Source organism: Columba livia, chromosome 6, assembly GCF_036013475.1.
Source record: "Columba livia isolate bColLiv1 breed racing homer chromosome 6, bColLiv1.pat.W.v2, whole genome shotgun sequence".
Taxonomy (NCBI): domain Eukaryota; kingdom Metazoa; phylum Chordata; class Aves; order Columbiformes; family Columbidae; genus Columba; species Columba livia.
In genome coordinates this window covers 3,843,130-3,864,470 of record NC_088607.1, presented here as the reverse complement: position 1 = coordinate 3,864,470, position 21,341 = coordinate 3,843,130, and the positions used below count along the sequence as shown (strand labels likewise).

At 45.6% G+C, this 21,341-nt stretch overlaps 1 protein-coding gene across 6 annotated transcripts in view; it reads right to left on the bottom strand.

Annotated features, from left to right (window-relative positions):
- CTBP2 (C-terminal binding protein 2) overlaps positions 1–21,341 on the bottom strand; it is a 139,768-nt gene that overhangs the window by 33,545 nt on the left and 84,882 nt on the right. Inside the window, exon 1 of one of the 6 annotated variants that reach the window (XM_065066751.1) lies at positions 9,842–11,658. The exons of the other annotated variants lie outside the window; for them this stretch is intronic. Coding sequence (XP_064922823.1) covers positions 9,842–11,531 — 1,690 coding nt within the window. The 5' untranslated portion in view covers positions 11,532–11,658. Of the gene's footprint in view, positions 1–9,841; positions 11,659–21,341 lie in introns of those variants that run through there. 6 annotated transcript variants of the gene reach the window in all.

The window sequence follows — 21,341 nt, the reverse complement described above, 5'->3', positions numbered from 1 at the left end:
GCCTGCACATGAATGGACATGGATGGGTACCACACGGTCAGGTTTGCTCTTCTCTTCTCTCTAATGCCACCACTACTAAGATGCTATCACTACTGAGGACATAACACCGTGGCTAAGCGTTGAGTCCAACTTCTGCTCCAGCAGTCCCACTGCTGTACCGGGCACAGAAGCCAAGGTAGAACGGGACTTGCCTTTACATTTGCCAGGACAAAGCTCACCTCTAGCAGGAAACAACTACCAAGACAGAAAAATTCAATTTCAGAACTAAGCACAAGTTACAAAGGTCATATTTATTACCAGCTTCCCAGACTCCCTCTTTTCCATGTGCCAATGTAGAACAAGACAGTCAAATGGATCTGCTCTGCATTTCTCTTACACACCTCTCACAGCTGAAAATTCTTTACAAGGTGCTTTTACTCAGCAAAGCACTTGTTTTTCACCCCGAGCGCCCTCCTCCCTCTGACAAATATCTCTGGTTACAGTCTAGAACTTTATAATATTGAGCCACGATCAAATTCATTATCTCCACACACTCCTGTCGTGTCAATATTGCACAATCACCATTTCTCCTTCCACTCAACTGCTACCACGATTCGCATTGCCATTTGCTTTCACAAGTGACCTCCTTCAGTTTATTGGAGCCCAAAGTGTCACTATCCTAAAACTATCCCAAAATATGTCACTTCGGACATCTTCTGCCACATCTGAGGATCTTCTTCAAACCCATCTGCAGAACAGCCAGCTGTGCCTCAGGTTTTCTCCCTTTGTGCTTTAAATACCTCTAACTCTGAAGCAATTTTCTGTTTCAGGAGAGCTGGATGCTCTTTGCAGACGCCTTCCAGCTCTCTGTACGCTTTCAGATTTTCATGCTAATGCTCTAGACTTCGTGTAGTTCAACCAAGTTTAAAGTCTCGATTTTTGCTCCTGGCACAGCTGCTACTCACTTGTGCCTAGTGAAGCACAAATGGCAACCCAGCCATTTATAATGGTCAGAAAGCCACAATAGTTTATCCATCATTTTTGCACAGCACCCTCTCTACAGCACAGCACGCTGGGTCCGTATCTATGAATCATTTTCTGAGTTATTTTTTTTCTTGGGGATAGCTAGACTGCCTGATCTGTTCATTAACAGGAGCAGAGGCCGGCCTGATGCATCACAGTTTTAGGCTCAGTACACCAAAAATGTGGTTAAGTTGCCTAATCAGAAAGAGAACAAGATTATTACAATTTCACATCAAACCAAACTATTAGAAATGAAGAAAACAGAAACATTTAACCATTCGCACAACTAAACCACTTCTAAATGGCAAACGTCCAAAGCAGAACACTAGTTGTTAACACACAGTTGTTAACACACACCTCAAAGTCAGGCTGACCGCGCAAAAACAACCAAAAACTAAACAGTGCTTATCAGTACTATATTTAAAAGCAATCTGAGCTTTAATAATTCAACAGAATTTAATTTGCTGGTGGTAAGAAAGGTGGAATATTTTGTTTTCCAAAGCGTGATGTGCATGGATACCCCATCTGGGTAAGGTACACCCCGATGCGCAGCAAGCGCCGGTGCGGGGCCAAACCCCCAGACACCCCGACAAACCTCAGCGTTCTCCACATCAGACCCCCAAACCGCAGAAAATAACAGATTTAACATGCGACATTTGAAACAGCAACACTGCCGCTATATATTTTTACCCATAAGCCCTCTATTTGAATTTGGGTTTGGACATTTTCAATTGTAAACCTGCAAGCGTTTGGTGGAATGCCTTTTTTTGCCTTGCTTCAGACTGTTAATAACAGTCGCAGTGCTAATGACCTAACTCGTGAATGTACAGAGGAAAAACAGCACTTCATGAAATATTGATACACGCTTGGACATTTGACAATTATCTCCAGAGCTCCTTGGTAAAACCTGAAAGCAAATAAATAGCAAACATTTCCTGTACTCATTAAAATAGTGAAAAGCGGAGAAAGAAACGTACTCATTATCCGTTTGACAAATATAACCTATTATTTTTAATAATGCACAGGCATTCGATGCATGAAGTCTACAGCCTCTCTTGCTTAAAGAAACCAGTGGTTTCATAGATCTAATTTTAAGAAATGCAATAAAGGTGTGTTATATGGAGCTGGTTGCTTTTGCAGGGGAGGACAGAACTCTTTTCCTACTGAAATCAATGAAAAAACTACAGTTTTTCAGATGGAGGGACAACTTCACTCACTTCCCTACTGTGGAAGCTGCTTGTCCAGAAAGAAATTCTCCAGGAATTAGAAATATTAATTTGGTTGGCCTTTCTCATGCGAGAAATGGAAATGGAATGGAAAACTGGAGTGAAAAAGAGCTGATGAGCCAGAGCATGGGGCTGCTGGTCCGCAAGACTTATCTCTGTATCTTGCTTATCACACGCCAGCGAGACGATACCGGGGCTTGGCCTCTGGCCACACGGCTGCTCAGGAGCCCCGGCTTTTAGGATGAAGTACAGAAAATACCTTCCCCGGCCAAATAATATGAAAATTCTTAATGCAGAGCGTGACAGGTTGCTCGGCATTGCGTTACAGTGCAATCATCGGCGTTATTACAGTAATTCCGCCTTCTGGACCTTTTAGCCCTGACCGTGGATGAAACAGAACCACAACCGCGGCAAACAACAATGCAATGGAAATTTAAGATTCTTAAGACAAATGTTGCAGTGGGGAAGAGAACAACTTCCACTCTTATTCAGGTCCACTCAACATGAACAAGAATTCAAAGACAGGGAAAGCTCGAGATGAACAGGAATCACAGCTGCTGGCCAGGTAGGATCACTAAAGCTGTATTTGGGCTTTTGTGATAACTTCGGTATCAGATACTGATACTCTGCTGTTCACACTGAATACTCTGTTACCTTTGATGCACACTGATCAAGATTCCTTTCATCAACAGAGCAAAATATATGCACCCGTATGAACTACCGTACTTTTTGAATATTCATTTATAGCTTTATAATAAGGCATTCAGAAGAAGGCAGCGAACACAACAATTCACTGTGTGTGATGTTTCCCTTCCTGGGTTTTTTCACTCTGTGGGTACCAACGAGAGTCTCCAGGAAGAGACTGGACCATCAAAAGAAAGGGCTGATAATTTACAAAGTAGAGTGTAGGAGGTGGCTTGAAACCACTCAGGGATTTAAAGTGTTAGGACCAGTGTCAGGAAACGTGTCAGGGTTAAGAAGATGAGCAAAGAAGTCCAGAGGACACCATCAGGTTCTTGTATCCCACCACCCTACGCTCCTGATGCGGCTCCTTGGTGTGGAGGTAGGAACCCACCCGCACATACCACCTTCACATCTGGAAAACACATGCCAAACGTTTCAACGGAACCTCAGTCTTGATATTTTCTCACTTTTTTCATTGAAAGGCTATCCAAAATTATGACTTCTTGTTGTGTTTGCTGTCTAAGCAAAATCTTGTCTGCTTATTTACTTGCCAAGTTGGTATGACAGCCTATGGAACGATAAATTTCTTGATAACCAAAACACTTCTGGCAAGCCATGAAGACTCTGCAGAAATACCGATCTAAACGGATAAGGACTGATACACCGTGATATTTTTGAGAGTTTTTCTCCCCATTTTCATGTGTGTATGTATCTGCAGCTATAAATAAAACACGAGAATGCCACCTTGGCTGTCCATATCAGTATTTACCAAGGATCGCCACCGGCTCCAGCCTTCCAGGTAAGCCCTGCTGGTTTCCTTCTTACAGTGACAACCTGCTTATCTGTCGGATTAGAGCCTAAATCACCCTCCTCTTGCGGACTATAAAGCTTTTGGGAACCGGTGGAAGAGTTCTGTACTCTCCCCCGTCTCCCAGCCCCTCCTCTTCTTCCATGTGCAATATGTGGCGAGAGGTCAGATCCCTTCACCACCCTACCTGCAAAAAAAAATGATATTTATACCTTATAAATGAGGTTAGGTCAAGGTGTTCCGAACTACCCGAGACCTGGAGCCATCGCAGGGGGGAACTGAACCACAGGAGCCTCACAGGGATGCTGTGTCAGAGGGGAAGGGGCACAGGGTGGTCCTTGGGCTGTGTTACAATGTGCCATGGGACGCAGGTTTAAGCAGATTATGGGCCTCGACACCCTTTGCACTGGGGGAGAAGGCGGAGGAAGGAAAGCCGGGCACTAATCTGCTCCACCTGCTCCAGAGCGGCTAATTGGATTGGGAGTGCAGGAGGCAAAACCCCCGGACAGGGCGCTGGCAGAGACACCCAGAAACCTCCTGTTTCTCTAAAAAAAGCTGCTTGAGGGTCCCACCACGCTGCCAAAGCACAGCCCTGGCCAAACCCTTCCTAAAGTTGCACCAAACCCTTCCTAAGGTTGCACCAAGCCCTTCTTAACGTTACACCAAGGCAGGACATAGCTGCCCAGCACCTCTCTAATGGAGAGGTGGAACCAATATTGCTACGGAAAAATAACATACATGACCCCCACACGCCAAGTAACATTTCATCTTTAACAAAACACCAGAAACAGCAGCCAGAAGAGATTAAATATTAGCTTTCTTCACCAAAAGCCAGTGGAATGCTGTTCATGTCAGGTTTTATTTAGCTTTTGCACAAAAGTCAAAAGCTCATCTGCCAGTTGCTATATATAAACCGTACTAATATATGTCCTGCGTCTGCAACATTTATTCTAAATCAGTTGCTTAATGATTTTTTGGTCTTCTGCTTTTTAAGTATTCAGCTCAGCACCTACTTCGCTTTTAAAAGTAACAGACAATTCAGTTGTGCAGCATTTTCATTAAACTAGTCTGTAGCGTCACGGCATGAGAAACACAAGGAGAAGAAATATAAAAGGTTTAATACAATAATGATCAGAAACCTTTAAATTTTTTCCCCTCTGTGAACACTAAGTTTGTAGCTATGGAAACTACTTAAGAGAAAGCTAAAAAAAAATGTCAGTAAATATAGTCGGAGAATGATCTGGATATATGGAAGTCCTAACAATGATAGAGAACTACAGACCGAGGGTAAAAGGAGAGTGTAAATTGAAGATGACAACACCTGTGCTTCTGACAACACGTTCTCCTCCGACAGGCCAAATTCATTTTTATTGCCATGGCACTAAAGTCAATGAATTACAACAGGAATGAGTTTGACACTTTATATTGCTTTTGATAAAATCATTATAAAAAGCGTATTCCAACCTTTAGAAAAGTCTTTTAAAAGCGTATTCTCTGCAATCAGTGAATGGTGTGCGCACACTGGCCAAGCCAGTCAATATTTTAGGAAAGCGGTTTTCCGCACATCTCTCGCACGCTCTGTTCTTCAGCCGTTTGCCCTCCTCCCGCCAGCAGCTCTGATTACATCCAGGTTGAGATCCGCACACGACGCACATCCACATCCACATCCACACACTCGTTTGCCCAACCGAGTGTGCAGAGAGTCCTTGTGAGCCTTTGAGAGCCTTTCCCAAACTCACCGGGAGCATTTCCAGCTACCACCCTTACCAATTTGCGCACTAACGTCTTGCAAACGATGCCGTGACCACGAGGATGGCAGACACTTGCAAGACACGCCTGCTTATTCCAATCAAGTATTTTTGTTTGGAAGTTACAATCCCAGTTAAAATTCTTAGTCCACGGTTCTGCCAGTGAATGCAGTGCAGACTTCACTTTACCTGGAGACACACGCGAGCTGGGAATGGCTCCGAGGGCTTGCTGTGGTCTGTCAGGTCAATGTGCAAATTAAATCAGATTTATTCAGTACACGGAGCTTCCTTTGGTGTCGTTTCAGTCTGGATTATTAATTGAGCTGCCTCACATGTGTATATTGTGATTACATGCTACAGTCTGTACAGAAAACATAGTAAAAAAAAAGCTGAAGTTGATTTCTGAACTGTCAGCTCTATGGTACATTGGGCAAAGAATAAATCAACATCAAAAATTTATTTATACTGCGTGTGAAATGAAATGTATATTGTGTGTGAAATGTCACTGCTAAACTCTCCCTGCCCATAAAAAGCTATGAAAATTTCAGTGCAATTCTCATAACAGAATGGGCAAATGTTGCTCTTTTAACCAATCTCAATGGGCTCTTTTAACCATCCTTGAACAACCATCAAGGCGCTTGCTCCTGACTATGCCCTCTTGTCTTCGGGGTTGCCCACAGGAAGAGCTGCAGCCTGGAACTGCTGTGTGCTTAACACAATTTTTATCTATCACAGGGTAGAAAGTATCAGTAAAAAGAATCGCAATCAAGCGTTAAACAGTGTAAGCAGAGCTGAGCTGATCACAGTAAAAGATATTTCTAGCTGGGCTTTAAGCTGATAAAAGATGAGTCCCCTTCATGCTGGTGAGACCTGCTTGTCCAAGGAACTCTGGACAGGTTTTTAAGCAAAACTTAAAGCCAAGTAATTGTGCTTCTCCTTCCTCATGTCACACACCTGACTTGTACAGCCTGGCCCTGTTCATCCCTGTGGGACACATCTCCCTCTCTGCCATCATTTGCTGTCCTACCATCATGTGTAAACTAGAGTTTGAACAACCATCCAAGACATGTATTGGCAACGAATCACTGTTCCTCACTGGAGTTTCCAAAATCCAACATCAGAAACAGAAATGTGGACTGACCCCTTGTTTGGAACAAGTCTACGCTGGCTGCAAAAATACAAGACTTCTTATCAGCCAACTGCTTTAAAGCTGAAAAATTGGATTAAAATAAATACAAATTGAGTAATCTATTAAAAACACCAGCAAATATAATAATTTGAAGATGGGACATTTTGGAGGTGGAGCTCCAGTGATCTGATCAGTGACGGTTAGACGTGGTTTACCTTGGCTGACCCGCACTATTCATTTCCCGGCACGTCCAGCCCCTCCAGCAGCAGGTTGCCCACAGGCCGGCTCTGCCAGCAGAGCCCCAGCAATACGGTTTTGTTGCTCACACTTCGCAGGGTGTATTTTTCCAGTTGAAACAACTCAGTGCATTCACTACCTGAGACACCACGGATGACACGGCTGTGGGATCAGCCGTCTCCGAGGTCATTTCTCCTTTGGGAAGCCGTTCCCAACGGCTTCACGCACAAGGTCTTGATGACGCAGAGAGCGGCAGCTTTGCCAGAGCCACGGTTGTGATGTTCCTGGGATGAGCAATTTATCTGACTTCTTAATAATAATGTTACGAAATGCTACGAAGTTGCAGTAATAAACCTCGTTGCTGATTTTCCCTTATTGATCCATACCCATAAGCATGCGGTGCGTGCCTACATCCCTGCACAAGATGCTGTCTACCATCAGAAACACCAGGCAGGAGACAAAAGTAAACAGGAGCTGTGCAGAATCCGTGCAGAGTGCCAAAGCTCAGCATAAAACCATAAATCAGGTATCTAGAAATAACTCACTGTAGAAAGACTACAACACATACTCCAACAAGACTTTAAAAATAACCGAAATGATCTATTTTAAACCCCTATCGATATAACAAGCTTCAGAACATCACCGGACTATAATATACATTTTATAACCCTCTGCTGACCGAGAAGACATAAAGCTATACCGACAGAAAATATTTCCAGCCGTTTAAAGGCACAATTTAATACTGAACTTGCTTTCACCTTGCAATTCAAGTATCCACAGCTCCAGCCAGGAGAAGGCTCGTCGTTCCTAAGAACACATCCTGTCTTTTCCTGCTGGCAAATACAATTTTCCTGGATTTAGTCAAGTTTCTGTCATCCGCTCAATGTTTTAAAAACATCTTAACATATTTGTAACATTCGCTTATCACCTCATGTGTAAGTGTGAACACTCCTTAGCAATGTCGTTCCTTAAAGAGTGACTCCTCAACACAGCCCAAACGTCTACAAACCACCACACCTTCCATTTTTAATCCCTATCCTTCCATTTGCCGTGTGTCTTACCTTGGCTTCTACTTTTAAAATATAGTTTAACAGGAAGAAGACCTCTCAGCCTATTTGGAAAATAAAAAGGGGAAATAAATAAAAATGAAGGCAATTTAACAGGTCCTACTTCAGCTAAACCTTTCAGGGACTTCAATGAGAAGATAATCTTTCTGTGATTATGGCCAAACCCTCTCGTTGCTTAGCAACACATAATTAAGGAATATGTTTTCAGATCCGCTTTGCAAGCTGGCCATTATCAGATGAAATTACTGGAGCAACAAATGTCATCCTCATGCAAATGAGTTGGTCGAAGGCAAAAAATATAAAAGGGTCGAGTAGCAAGAAGGAGCTCAGCAGCACAGAAATGCTGCCGGCTTCCTCCTGTTGTGCGCCGGTAATTCTCCTGAAGGGAAGGGATAATATCTAGATTTTTTAGAGAACAGGGTTTGCAGTTTTCACACAAGACACACGGAACAAGGGGTGTGTTTCTCATGGCGGAGGAGAGCGTTCCAATGCCCGTGCTCCAGCGGTCCCTCGCATGGGGCTTTCATGGCACCGACCGGCTCAATCAGACGTAATGCAAACAAATGGACGTGACGTATCTGCGCTCCCCGCATTATGCCAGTCCATCCTTTTTTTTATGGCTTTGGGAAACGGCTTATTTAAAAATACTGCCTGGATGTGCTACTTTTGCGCTACATTGTCACCAAAAACGTGTCGCCTGATATTTAAGCATTTTTTAGAAATCAATACATCATACCAGCTAAATAAAGGATGCATACGCACAAAAGAAACAGCATCTACTTCCTAGCTGTGTAATTATGGTGAGCCAGGGAACGGGGTGCGCCAAGTGTCTGCATTTTGACAACTTTATCATTCTTTATTTAGATTCCTGTGGAATGGCATCACCAGTTTGGCACCGTCTCTATGCCTATAAATGGTATCCTTTTATTAAAGCTTTGTGCCTGTACGTGGGCACAGCACATTGTTTGAGACTTGTTTGCATGGGAGTTCAGCTGAACTGCACAGGGATAAAATTCCCTGCTCAGAGTCACCACCGGGAAGAACATTTCAAGGGATTTCTTCCAAAAACAGTTGAGCCACAAAGGAATGGATTTGCCAAATTTCCTCATACGTTGCAGTGTGGTTTTAGGGGCCAGTTCTCGTCAGGCTGAGTGTTATCACCAATGTACATCTCCAAAGCAGAGGAGAGGAACCTACTCTGCTCATCCACCTTCACATCCCAGCAGCCAAGGGCCTGAGCACTTGGAGCAGGGGGGGGAAAGCAGGGGCCACTATTCATTTTTATTGTTCTGCTGCTTAATGACAGGCTTTTAGTTTTAAGCACAGACCTATTACTTTAACAGCTACATCGCTTCACTTACAGGCATCTCTAGAAGGAAATCAAGGGGTTTATTTCGTATGCCTGATAAAACAGCAAATTAATAATAAAAAGAAAAGACTCAGGTAATGGCCAAAGGTAAGTCGATTCTCGAATAACACCATCAGCTCTCTGCTGAACTGAGTCAAAACAATGCCAACTATTTCCTCGGAGGAACACATTTGTGCCTGATAACAGTGGTAGAAAGTCAATCTGCAGCAAACCCTGTAGTCCTAATTGCTCAGCCAGCACAGTATCTAATCTCTCGTTCTCTACAAACAACAGGAACGGCAAGATTAACCCTGGAAGCATTATATGAAATACCGCTCACTCTTAACTGAAGTTGGCTAAACAAATAAAATATCTGGAATTTAAGCACAGAGAGAGAACCAGCATCTTTAGCTCCGCATAGCCAGCACAGCCCTGTGAAAAAAATCCCATTTCCCTCCTTTGCTAAATAGGAAAGAGTCTAACATCTAGGCATGAAACCGCAACATACTTGACCGTGTTTTTTGGAGGGTTAAGTAAGCACCAACAAAGCGGTTCTAAACTACCGTATGGGCTAAGCCCCTTCGGAATTTACTTGGTTCAGGCGATGCCATGGTGGAGACGATGACGGGGGGCCCGGTGCGCCTGCTGAGCTTGGGGTACGGGGAGGGCTGGGCAGGGAAAGCGGGTCCGGTGGGCGCCAGGCCGCCGTTTCCCGGCGCTCCGGGCCGGCGGAGGAGCTGTGGGCTGCCGTGCGGGCTGGGCGCTGGCGACGCTGCTGTGGTCCGCTCCCTCTTCATCAGCTCCATGGGGACCGTGTAGGTGGTGGGGTAGGCCGTTTTGGGGCTGGGGTGCGGGTTGGTCGCGGTCATGGGCATGCCGGCTGGAGCAGAGTAGGCGGAGGCTGGACGCGGGTGCGTGTTGCAAGGCAGGGGGGTGTTGTATCCAGAACCGGGGAGAAAGTGCGGCCCCTGAGGAGCCCCCACGGAGGTGGGGTAGGTGGTGGTCTCCAGTAGGTGTTGGGTTGGGGCGCTGGATGGCCGGCGGTGCATCTCCCCCCCTCTCGGGGAGATGGGCTGCAGAGGAGGCTGCGGGGCGGCGGGGCCGTCCGTGGCGGGCACCGAGCCGAGGGGCGCTCCGTAGTCGCCCGGCAGCTCGCTGCGGTGGCTGAAGCTGTTGGAGCGGGTTCTGGGGCGCAGCACCCCGCTCCTCCGCTCCTGCCTCTGCAGCTGCATCTCTGCCTTGTAGTTGTGGGCGATGCGGGAGAGCACGCGGGCCTGCCCCAGGTTCGGAGCCACCGACTTGATGTCGTTCTCCTCCATCATGGCCAGCAGGTTTGGGGAGTCGAAGCCCTGCTGCAGCAGGGCGGCGAAGGTGCTCTCCGAGACGCCCTCGGCACGCAGCAGCGCTACGAACTCGGGGTCGAAGCTCCTCTTCCCCTCGGGCCCAGGGAAGGTGGGAGGCACTGGCGGGTGGGAAGGGGTCGCCACTGCCACCTCATAGCTGTCGTAGGGGCCCTTGGCACCAGCGCTCTCCCGGCCTGGCCCGTAGCCAGCACCGGTGCCGCTGGTGGGGTCCACCACCAGGCAGGTGGGGACGGCTTGCCTGCCCCCCGCCGGCTCAGGGGGCCGCTCTGACCTGTCGCCATAGGCCTGTCTGCCAGGGAAGGTGGGCGGCTCTGCCGCGTACCGTGGGCCGGGGGGCTCCGCGCCGTACCGTGCTGGGGAGACATCTCTGCTGCGCATCCGCTGCCCATCTAGGGCCATCTTGGGGTCCCTGTAGAGGCGGACGGCCTCCGGCGGGGCGGGCGGGCGCCCCGGGGCCTGGTCCCAGGACAGCCGGCTGCCCGGTGCCCCGTAGCCGGCCAGCGGGCGGTTCACCATGTGGTCGCGGTAGCAGCGAGGGTCCTTGGGTGACCGAGCCGACAGGGATGGGTCGCTGTAGTAATCCTGGGGTGGCAGCGAGCCCCGGCCCGCCATGGCTGCCTGCCGGTCGCAGTAGGTGAAGTCGGGCACAGAGCCTTTCCGGAGGGACCCGGGGGCAAAGGCGGCATCCTGGTATGGGTACGCCTCCTGCTTCAGCTCCGCGCCGCCCTGCAAGATGATATCGTTCGCTCGCGGTGGCTCATACCAGCCGCCCTCGCCGCCGTAGGTCAGGGAGCTCCTCCGGCCCGGTGGCCTTTGGTACTCGAAGGCGTTCTCGCTCTCCCAGTTGCCTTCATACCAGCCGGCAGCATCCCAGCTCTGTGAGCGGCCGATGTTGGGGTGTTTGCTGGGGATGGGCATTGCCACGAGGCCACTTGCTCTCGCCGAAACAGAGAAGAGGAGGCGCCTTCCTTGTCAGCACTTCTCCGGCGCACATCCAAACCAGACCGTGCTCCGCCTGAGCCCTCCCGGGACTTCAGAAACCACCGACCGGCGGTTTTACCTTTCAAAGCGTTGCCTGAATTATTAATTATTCGAAACCTTAGCAGGTGAAGCGTGGGGCGGCGGCTGCCGCCCGCTCTGGCTGCAGGTCGGGGAGGGACAGACCCTTCCCGCGCGGTGCGGCCGCGCTCGGCCCAGATGCTTTATCCTCTGCCGCCGGGGACGGCGCGCACATGGACAACTGGCCGAGCCGTGTGTGGGGATTAGGAGCTAAATAAAACCACTAAAGCCCTCGCTCCATGTGACATCATTTTAGCCCGATGAAATCTCCCGCGCCGACCCAGCCGGCAACCTCAATGCAATTTCTCCCCGGGGACTGACTTTTTTTTGTTTGTTTTGTGCATGTTGTTTTTTTAACACGAGTTTCATCCGTTTCAGTTTTCTCCTTGCTCGTTAGCTCAGGGCTCCCGTCCACACCGGCACCCACCAGGAATGGGCAGCCGGATAACGGAACGTGCACGCAGCCGCTCGTCCCCACGCGCGCGCATGTAAAAATAAAAAGGAAAGCTTCAGTGTCAGCTCAGTCTTAATCCACCCTGATGAAATGCTAATCCACTGCACACAGCAAAGGACAAATTAAACGGGAGCAAGCAGGCAGGCCTCAAAAAAGGGCAATGCAAGATCCTCAAGAATACAAGCGCAATTAGAAATTAGTTAGGTATCTATCTGTTTAACACTTTATGAATATTGTAATTTGCTTTGGAAATTACTTTTTTTTGTTGCAGTTTCAAATTACTAACTAGGCTCCAAAAGGATTTTTTACATTATTACCATAATACGCAAATCCTTTCATCATCCCAGGACAGAAAATTGTGGAGGTGTAACCTGGAATGTATAATTTTAAGACCCTAGCAGAGGTCATGGAAAAGGAGGGGAGGATCAAAGGATCTAAAGCCTGGTCTTACAAAGCAAAAAGGAATAGTAGACTTTTGCCTATTATCTCCAGCTTCCTCTGGAAAAACTGTTTATGAGATGGGAAAACACTCTGAAATATCAGACAAAACTCAATTTGTATCTAGCTGTATTTCAATATTCATATGGATTAAGCTTTTTTTTCCACTTAGAGCAGGCAGAAGGATTTATCATACCACAGAAAATTGTTATTTGGGAATGTAATAAGAATTTCCACATCTAGTCAGAGTTTTCAGAGGAGATACCAAAGTAGCTCCCCAAAACATGTATGTAAACTATCACACGCTGCTCATGCTCCAATACTCCTTTACAAAGAAGAATAGGTCAACCGTTACTTATTTTCTAACCACTCCAAGTGAAGCAACATTTTCTTTTTTTAATGAAAGAACTGGGAAGGAAATGATTTTGCCTTTCTTTTCCACAATCACAAATTTCTTCTCCAACGTGCCCCTTTCAGCAGGGACCAGCAAAAGCAGCATCAGTCACCTTCCCACGTGTGTTTGCAAGACAGCTTGTGCATTTTTTCTGGCTAATCCACAATAAATGTTCAGTGCACTCGCCATCACATGACAGACCATTGTGCTATTACGATAGCTAAATCACTAATACAGTCTAATGCTTATACTTGCCTATCATACTAATACCTCTGGGCTGTATTTCTGACCCAAATACTGACAGGATCTTTGAGTAATCCCAAAATTTCTTTATTGCAGTAAATATTATAAATCCTCTTCAAACATTTTCTCCTCCAGTTCCATCCCTAAGAACCACAGTCTTTAAGATGATGTTGGATATTATACAGACACGCAAAACATGGGCCCCAAAAGATTATTTATGCAATTCTCAGAGAATATCTGATTGGCATCATATTGAATTAACTAACAAACTTAAGGCACATTGGAAAATTTCTTCTTTTGTGAGAGTCAAAATGGGAAGGCGCATTTGTGGCTTATAAATAAAGCAGAGAACATTTTAACAAACAAAAACATTTTATTACAACAACATTTTGCTAAAGAATAAAATGTATTCCCAACTGGATACAGTGAGATCTGTGCCTTTTGTTTGTTCTGAAGCAACAGAGGAAAGCTACCAAAAATGTATATGAAAATATAATGAAATCCTGGTCTGTAGATCAAGGGCATCTTCCACCATTGTCTTCAAAGAAATCACTAACGAACATGGCCCCTGGTTGACAATGGGAAAAACCACGCCACAGGGAAATTAAATTTCAAGAATGCTGATCTGTGAGGGAAGTCGGAGGGGAGCTCTGAGCATTTAGTATCTCCGAAGAAACAAACAAAACCCTTAAGAAGTCCTTGAGTTGTATGACAGACACACAAAAGAGACATCGCCCAACCCAGCAGACTGGTGGCCGCGCCCTGTCACCCACGGGTGACAGCAGCACCAGAGGACCCATCTCCAGCTCCCTCCAGCCCATGTGTGGGAGCAGCCGCACGTCTGGGCACCCCAAACCACCCCGGGCTGCTGCACCAGCCCGGCCAACCCCGCAGCCCTGGGGCAGAAGGACGGGCTCTTCTCACACCCGCGTCAAGGAAACTTGACCTTCAATCCTACCGCTGGGAACACTCATGCATATGGATGATTTATCCCATACACGCTGACCTCAATGGAACAAATTAACTATTCCTGTGCTCCAAGCCAAGCAGAGGACAACGTGCAGGACCAGGGGCCATAGGACCTGCACCCTGCAGCCAAGGGGCAGATCACAGAATCCCAGAATGTCAGGGGTTGGAAGGGACCTGGAAAGCTCATCCAGTGCAATCCCCCCATGGAGCAGGAACACCCAGATGAGGTTACACAGGAAGGTGTCCAGGCGGGTTGGAATGTCTGCACAGAAGGAGACTCCACAACCCCCTGGGCAGCCTGGGCCAGGCTCTGCCACCCTCACCATGAAGAAGTTTCTTCTCATACTTAAGTGGAACCTCTTGTGTTCCAGTTTGTACCCATTACCCCTTGTCCTGTCACTGGTTGTCACCGAGAAGAGCCTGGCTCCATCCTTCTGACACTCCCCCTTTCCATATTGATCCCCATGAATGAGTCCTCCCTCGGTCTCCTCTTGTCCAGCTCCAGAGCCCCAGCTCCCTCAGCCTTTCCTCACACGGGAGATGCTCCACTCCCTTCAGCATCTTGGTGGCTGCGCTGGACTCTCTCCAGCAGTTCCCTGTCCTGCTGGAACTGAGGGGCCACAACTGGACACAATATTCCAGGTGTGGTCTCCCCAGGGCAGAGCAGAGGGGCAGGAGAACCTCTCTGACCTACTGACCACCCCCTTCTAACCCACCCCAGGTCCCATTGGCCTTCCTGGCCACACGGGCACAGTGCTGGCTCATGGCCATACTGCTATGCCCCAGGACCCCAAGGTCCCTTTCCCCTATACTGCTTTCTAATAGGTCATTCCCCAACATATACTGGAACCTGGGGTTGTTCCCCAGGACATCCCCAGATGTCCTCTCTGGAGGAGCAAGAGCCACCACCAACCACACCTTCCCTACCATAGCCATCCCCCTTCCATGGGGATGATGTGCCCAGGAGCCATGTAGCCGGGCAGGCTCCCGTGCCACCTTGGCAGCAATCAATGAATAAGAAATGATCCGCATGAAATATTTATGGATGGACAGTAAGGGTCTTTTACTTTTCCTTTTTTTTTGGCACTCATAAAAGCAGCATCTGTGCAAATTCCCGTCACTCCGTAGCTATTTCGGAACTCAGATGCAGGCGGCGATGGCCAAGGGAGGACGTTGAGGCACCGGGTCACAACCTGACATAACCGAGCCCATAACTGAGAGGAGATGGTGCTGGAATTCCCAACATGAGGGGGAGACCAAGGACTGCAGGACAGGCGGACATTTGTTTGTCCCTTTATCTTTTAATTCTAAAGGTATTTGTGGGTAAAAAACCACAAACAAAAGAAAAAGAAAAAGAAAAAAAAGCTGATCAAGAGATTAAATGCTTTGGTATTTCAGATCACGTGAAAAACGCACAGTTTTGAGTTAATACCCTGAGTTTCAGCTTAGTGTTGATCTAATACATGGTAAATTTTGCTATGATACAATGACTACAGAATAAGCCTGCTCTGAAAAAATGGAACAACGGAGTAGGAGAACGGTGGGGCCATCGTTTAAACACCACGTTTAAAAATGGATGGTGTGAAATCTGGTCCTGGAAACAACTCAGAGTGGATATGAAACAAGTACCTTAGTGCTAGGAAGTGCCATGTTCTTCCCACGAGGAGAGTCTGTTTTACAAATCAAACCTATGCCAAGAAGCCAGGATGCTAAATCTGCAACACAACTGTGTAAACAACATTTTCTGGTGTCTGTAGCCCTGACTCAGGAGAGGCTGGATGTGAAATTCCATTCACGCTCATGTAAAACCTTTTGTTATAAGTTTTGAAAGCAAGTTGCTGGAAAATTACTCTGTGCACCAAAGTAGTACAGATTGGTCTTAGTTTTACTTTTTATTATTGTAAAATACTTTTCAATTACAAATATGAATCTTGTTTCTATTGGAAAAAAAAATGTAGTGACATGTTGATGTTTCCTCCCAAATTATTTCCTTCTGGGAGAGAAAAAATGTCATCAATATGCCAAAGGTCATTTCTGACAAAAACCGTCAAGGTGCATCAGTATTGGAAAAGCTATTTCTCTTACAAAGGCAAAGTAATCCTACCCCTGGAAGTGAAAAATCCTCTAGAGAACAGATACATCCCATGTTAACGGAGAGAGCAGGTACCAGGACACGCAGCCTTTATACTTTGCTCTGGCACTGTCACTCATTAAATTGCTTACTTTTTTCCTCGCAGATTCCCCTTCCGTATCAAGTAATGACCCCCAAAGCTCAAGAAGTCCTTCTGAACATTGTCCTCTTACCATCAGTTTGCAGGATGCCAGGGGAACAGAAATGAGTCGGTGCTAAACTACACTGTGGTATATACAATGGATGCTACGGGAAAAGGAACAGCAGGCACTGCGAGTGGTGCACACGCGCAAATTACAAAAAACCAAGAAAAAAAAAGAAAAGCAGAGAAGAAAAGCAGAAAGAAAATGTTCCAAGTCCTTGGAAATTACTGCATTCACTAAAATTTGGCTCTGCAAAAATCTCTCTCGCAGTGGCAATAAGCACTCTGCCTAGATGGACTTTCTAACAGTCTCCTGAAATTAGAGGAGTACAAAGAGAAAATTAGCAGGATTGTGCCGGAATAATTTTCAATAATCAAAGGAACAGAACAGCATCTGAAAGCACTCAGCACTTGAAGCCATGCCACATGCTTTTACCAATTTCCAAACCAAAAGCATAGATGCTTTGTAAGCTCAACAAAACACACTCAAATACCAACTTGGTGCGTTACAACAAAACACTCTTAAGATCAGCCGGTTATTAAACAATCATTGCCTCGTGTAACTCTGTATTTTGATGGCTTGAAAGCAAAACCCAAAAGCTTACATCCATTTGTAACTCAACACATATGGAAAATAAAAGCTCAATATCATCCCTAAATAAATGTGGGGGCACAGCAAAAGAGCCTGCCTCCCACGCCAAATAAAGCAGATATTTACTCTCAAAACGGATGGCGCAATATTGCAGTGACATTCTGAGTGATTTCCTAAGAATCCCCCCAAAACCCCACAGGCTGATGTGACAAGAGAGGATGCGAAGCCTCTTCCGCTCACACCAGCTGGCGTTGTGCTGAGCAGCATTTCACATCACGAAGCTACAGTGACTTTTTAACCTGATCACTGCAGACCTGCCTGCTCGTCTCTCTGCTGCTTTTCTGTGCCTCGCTCTGCTCACAAGGAATTTGGTGTAGGAGACGGGCTCCTTCCCAGCCTCCCGACCAGCTTGTGCCACAACTTAAGCCATTGCCACATCCCAGGAACTCTTTGGATGGAGGTATTTCACCCATTTTTCACTGAAGGGCACCATACTACTGTATTTATTGCAGAAAAACACCCTGATGAGCACACGGTAACTTATCACCTGGCGTTATCCTGCTCCCATGGCAAATCCCTGGTGATATGCCGTCCGGGATGAAAAATCAAGCTGCAAGTAACAAATGCAGGAAGCTATTATAGCAATCATCTAAAATACACTTGTGGTTAAAACCAAGAAGCCCAGCTGTAAAACACGCTTTGAGCCATTGGGATGAGCCCTACAAGCTCCTGAAACTTCAATCGGAAAATACTTTGCCTTCAAGCGTGGGGAGGCTCCAATAAAAGTGAGCAGAAGCAGCGTTGTCACATTCCTGCATCAACAAAGGGATAATCAAAATATCAGATGTATCCCTACACCACAAAACTACACGCTTGCAAGGACTACAAAACAGAAATCAATCTGGATGCTGAACAAGGTTCATTAGGTACATCCCTCAACTATTTGCAAAGATCTAATCTATGAATACGCTCAAAAATAATCCTCTAGAAATCACATCAAGCACCTTGTCTCCAAAACTGAGTATTAGACTTTGAGGTCAAATCTCCTCGTTTTTAATAAGAATTCAGGATCAAGATTTAAATAGCACATGTAATGAAAAGCATGGGAATTATATCTGTCCCAGAAAGCAGTAGAGAAAGCCATTGTTAAACGAGTATATATTGTAATTCTCAACTCTGCCATGCATGTCTGGGCTTTGCATGAGAAATAATTAATTACTAGATTGTAACACGGTCTTGAGGAGATAAACAAGCTGGGGCTCGGGGTGTCTCTTGGCCTTACTTCCCATGATGATGCCAAGAGCTTAAAACATCTATTTCCCAATGCAGATAAAAACCAAAACCAAAACAAAACAGGATATTACAAATATTACTTTAGCTAAAAAAATATTTATGCACTGCTTTTTTGAAAGATTGGTGTTTTGTATTATTGTATTGCGATAATCAAATCAATGTAGCACATCTGCAGGTACATGTTACTGTGGTCCCTCACCACCCATGGGGACGGCCCCTCACTGTTGCCATGGGGACCCACAGGCTGGTCCCTTAGGGGGACAACCTGACACCAAAGCCACCAGCCTCGCATCCCTTCTTTGGCTTCTTTTATTGATTCAGTCAAATACTTGTTACCATTAACAGGCAGCAATGGTATTTTCTCTCAAAAATAAGTGTCAATCTTGAACTAAAGGCTATTTTGTGAGCTGAAGTTGCTGATCAGTAAGTTCTGAGGTGCTAGATGGCAGCAGAGAGTGTTGCTTTTCTTGTAGTATTATGAAGACAATCTAAAACAAGACAAACCAAATGAAGTGTTAAGCTAACGGACTATATAAAAGTGTCCGCAAGAATGGATCAATGCCATTCAATTTTAAGGCAACACGAATGCACAACCAACTGTAGAAAACTTGCTCTTTGAAGAAAGCTCTCAGATATAAAAGACATAACAAAAACCTTCACTGTTTGGGTACTTGGATCCCTTACATCTGTTCATGGATACAAAAAAATAGCAGCAGAGAAACAAATTACACAACTTTTCTCTTAGTATAGCCAGATGTCCAACTCCTGTCAAAATATTTGCTAGTAAATATTCAGTAGAGTCAGAATCAAACCTAAAAATCTGGTCCAGATCCAACCGCCACCACTCCTTGAAGGATTCTAACTTTGGAGTTACATACAAGTTTTTCTCTGGTATTTTGAAGGAAAATCCATCCTGTTCTCATCTGTCCCCAAGGACTGATCATCTCCCATCACATCACATATTTGGAAGAGGTAAAGCAGCCAAATTCCACCCCCTGGATGCTGGAGGCGGCTTCTGCTTCTTCTCCGGAGCTCAGGAATACGTGACAGGGTTGGCCCGAGGCCGCTGCTCCGACAACCCCTTAATGCGGCTTCTCGTTGCATATTCTGGGGTTATTATCATTTTTCTGAGTAATCTTTAAATGCGGGGGAGGATTTAGAGTAAGGAGGAAAAACCCAGATACGATGACAACATGTTAATCCATAAACCAGTTAATTTAAATGGGAAATGTGGTAGGGATGAAAATTAAGTTGATGGTATTGAAGTCATCGGCTGTAATTGTTTCTTAATTAATGACAAGAAGTTATAAAGCGTGTTACATGGAACCTTGTCTTAGGGCTGGGGAAAATGGAAAAATACAAGGCAGAATTAAGAGCTATACATGTATTAAGTTACCATGAATGTGGGCTTAAATGCAAGGAGACACAAAAGAAGTGTTTTTTCCTATTTCTGTGCATATAGCACCCAAGTCTTGGGGAAAGGGAATTCCTCCTTCTTGCAATAGCTTGAGTCATGTATCTATTACAAAAAAAGAGTTGCATACCAAATTAATGAATTTCTTGTCTGTAACCTTATCTAAATGTGTCTTACCCTTTCCTGGATGCTTGGGGGATTTTGTCAGGCTGGTTTCATAGCTGGCTCGAGTCCTACATCTCATCATGCGTATCCCCCCACGACAGACTGCACATTAGTACGTGTATATAAAAAACATCAACCCAGAACTGGAAGGGCTGCCTCCATGCTCTAAAGACAACAGCACAGCTGTAGATAGATAGGAGCTGCGCGTTCCTCCATCCCAACGCAGAAAGCGTCCACTTGCAAATATAAAGAGCTCTTAATTCAGCATAGCAAAAGGCTTGAAAATCACGGAATAAGGTCGAGAAGCTTGAATAATGTCTGTGAACCCACTGATGTTGCTTGAACTTTCTTCATTCATAGGATTCTGTCTGATTTTTTAAAAACATCTAAACATTTTAACAAAATCTGTTCATGACAATTCCCAAACTTGCTACGCCTCTATCAGCAAATGAGTAATTAAGAGCACTGCTGGATGGCGGACTTTTCACTGCCCATGTTGGTAAAATGAGGTGTAATCCAGCTTTTGTGTGAATTTGAAAGGATTTTTTGAAAGCTCCATAAAGCCTAAAGAACTTCATATGGACTCTCAGCAGAATAAAACACCAGGAGCAGGCAGAGAGACCTTCGGTCAGCACAAACCAGCACAGGGTGCAACAGCCGAGGATCTGACGAGCTAACTCTGCTTTTCTCTAGGCAAAATGTGGAGAGCAACCCTTCCTTAAAAAGCCTCATAGTTTACGTGCTTTGAGGTGGAAACTTAAAAATATATTAAAAGCTTTATTCTGGGGGGGAAATCCTTGTACTGTGTTTTCTCTGCAGAGAACAAAGAAACTCAAAACCACTAGGAAAAGAAAAAAAAGGTCTATATTTATTCTAAATAAGTGGCTTTTACTCAGGACATGCAGTTTCTTCCACACTTGATATCATCTTTAACTCATTGTTTCTCATCAAATGACTAGTGGTGATAAGAATTTCCTGAGATAATAGGATTCTATTTCTAAGCAGTAAAAATAAGTATTATCAGATGCTACTTGGCATTCACATTTGCAAGAATGGAAGAAAACTCCTCCACCCAGATGTCAAACGTGCTCATTTTGGCCACAGTTACATTATACAAAGGAGCAAGAATTGGAGGCAGCTCCTTTCCAGAGCTGTCCAGTCACTCCTGAGACCCTCAGACGTCCAATGGTCCCAAACAGAGATGCTGAGCATTGAAACCATTCATTTTCTGGCGTGACATGTACCACAATGTCTTATCACTGATTATTTCCTACACGATACCATGTTAACAGAACACTAAGGTCTGGAAAATGAGGGAACGCCAGAATTCAGGTTGCTTGTACAACTTCTCGTTTTGAATGTCTTGTGTCTTTTGAATACATTTTCCCTTCTGCTTCTATGGACAAGATTCCTCTGCTTTTTCAAGCAAATGGA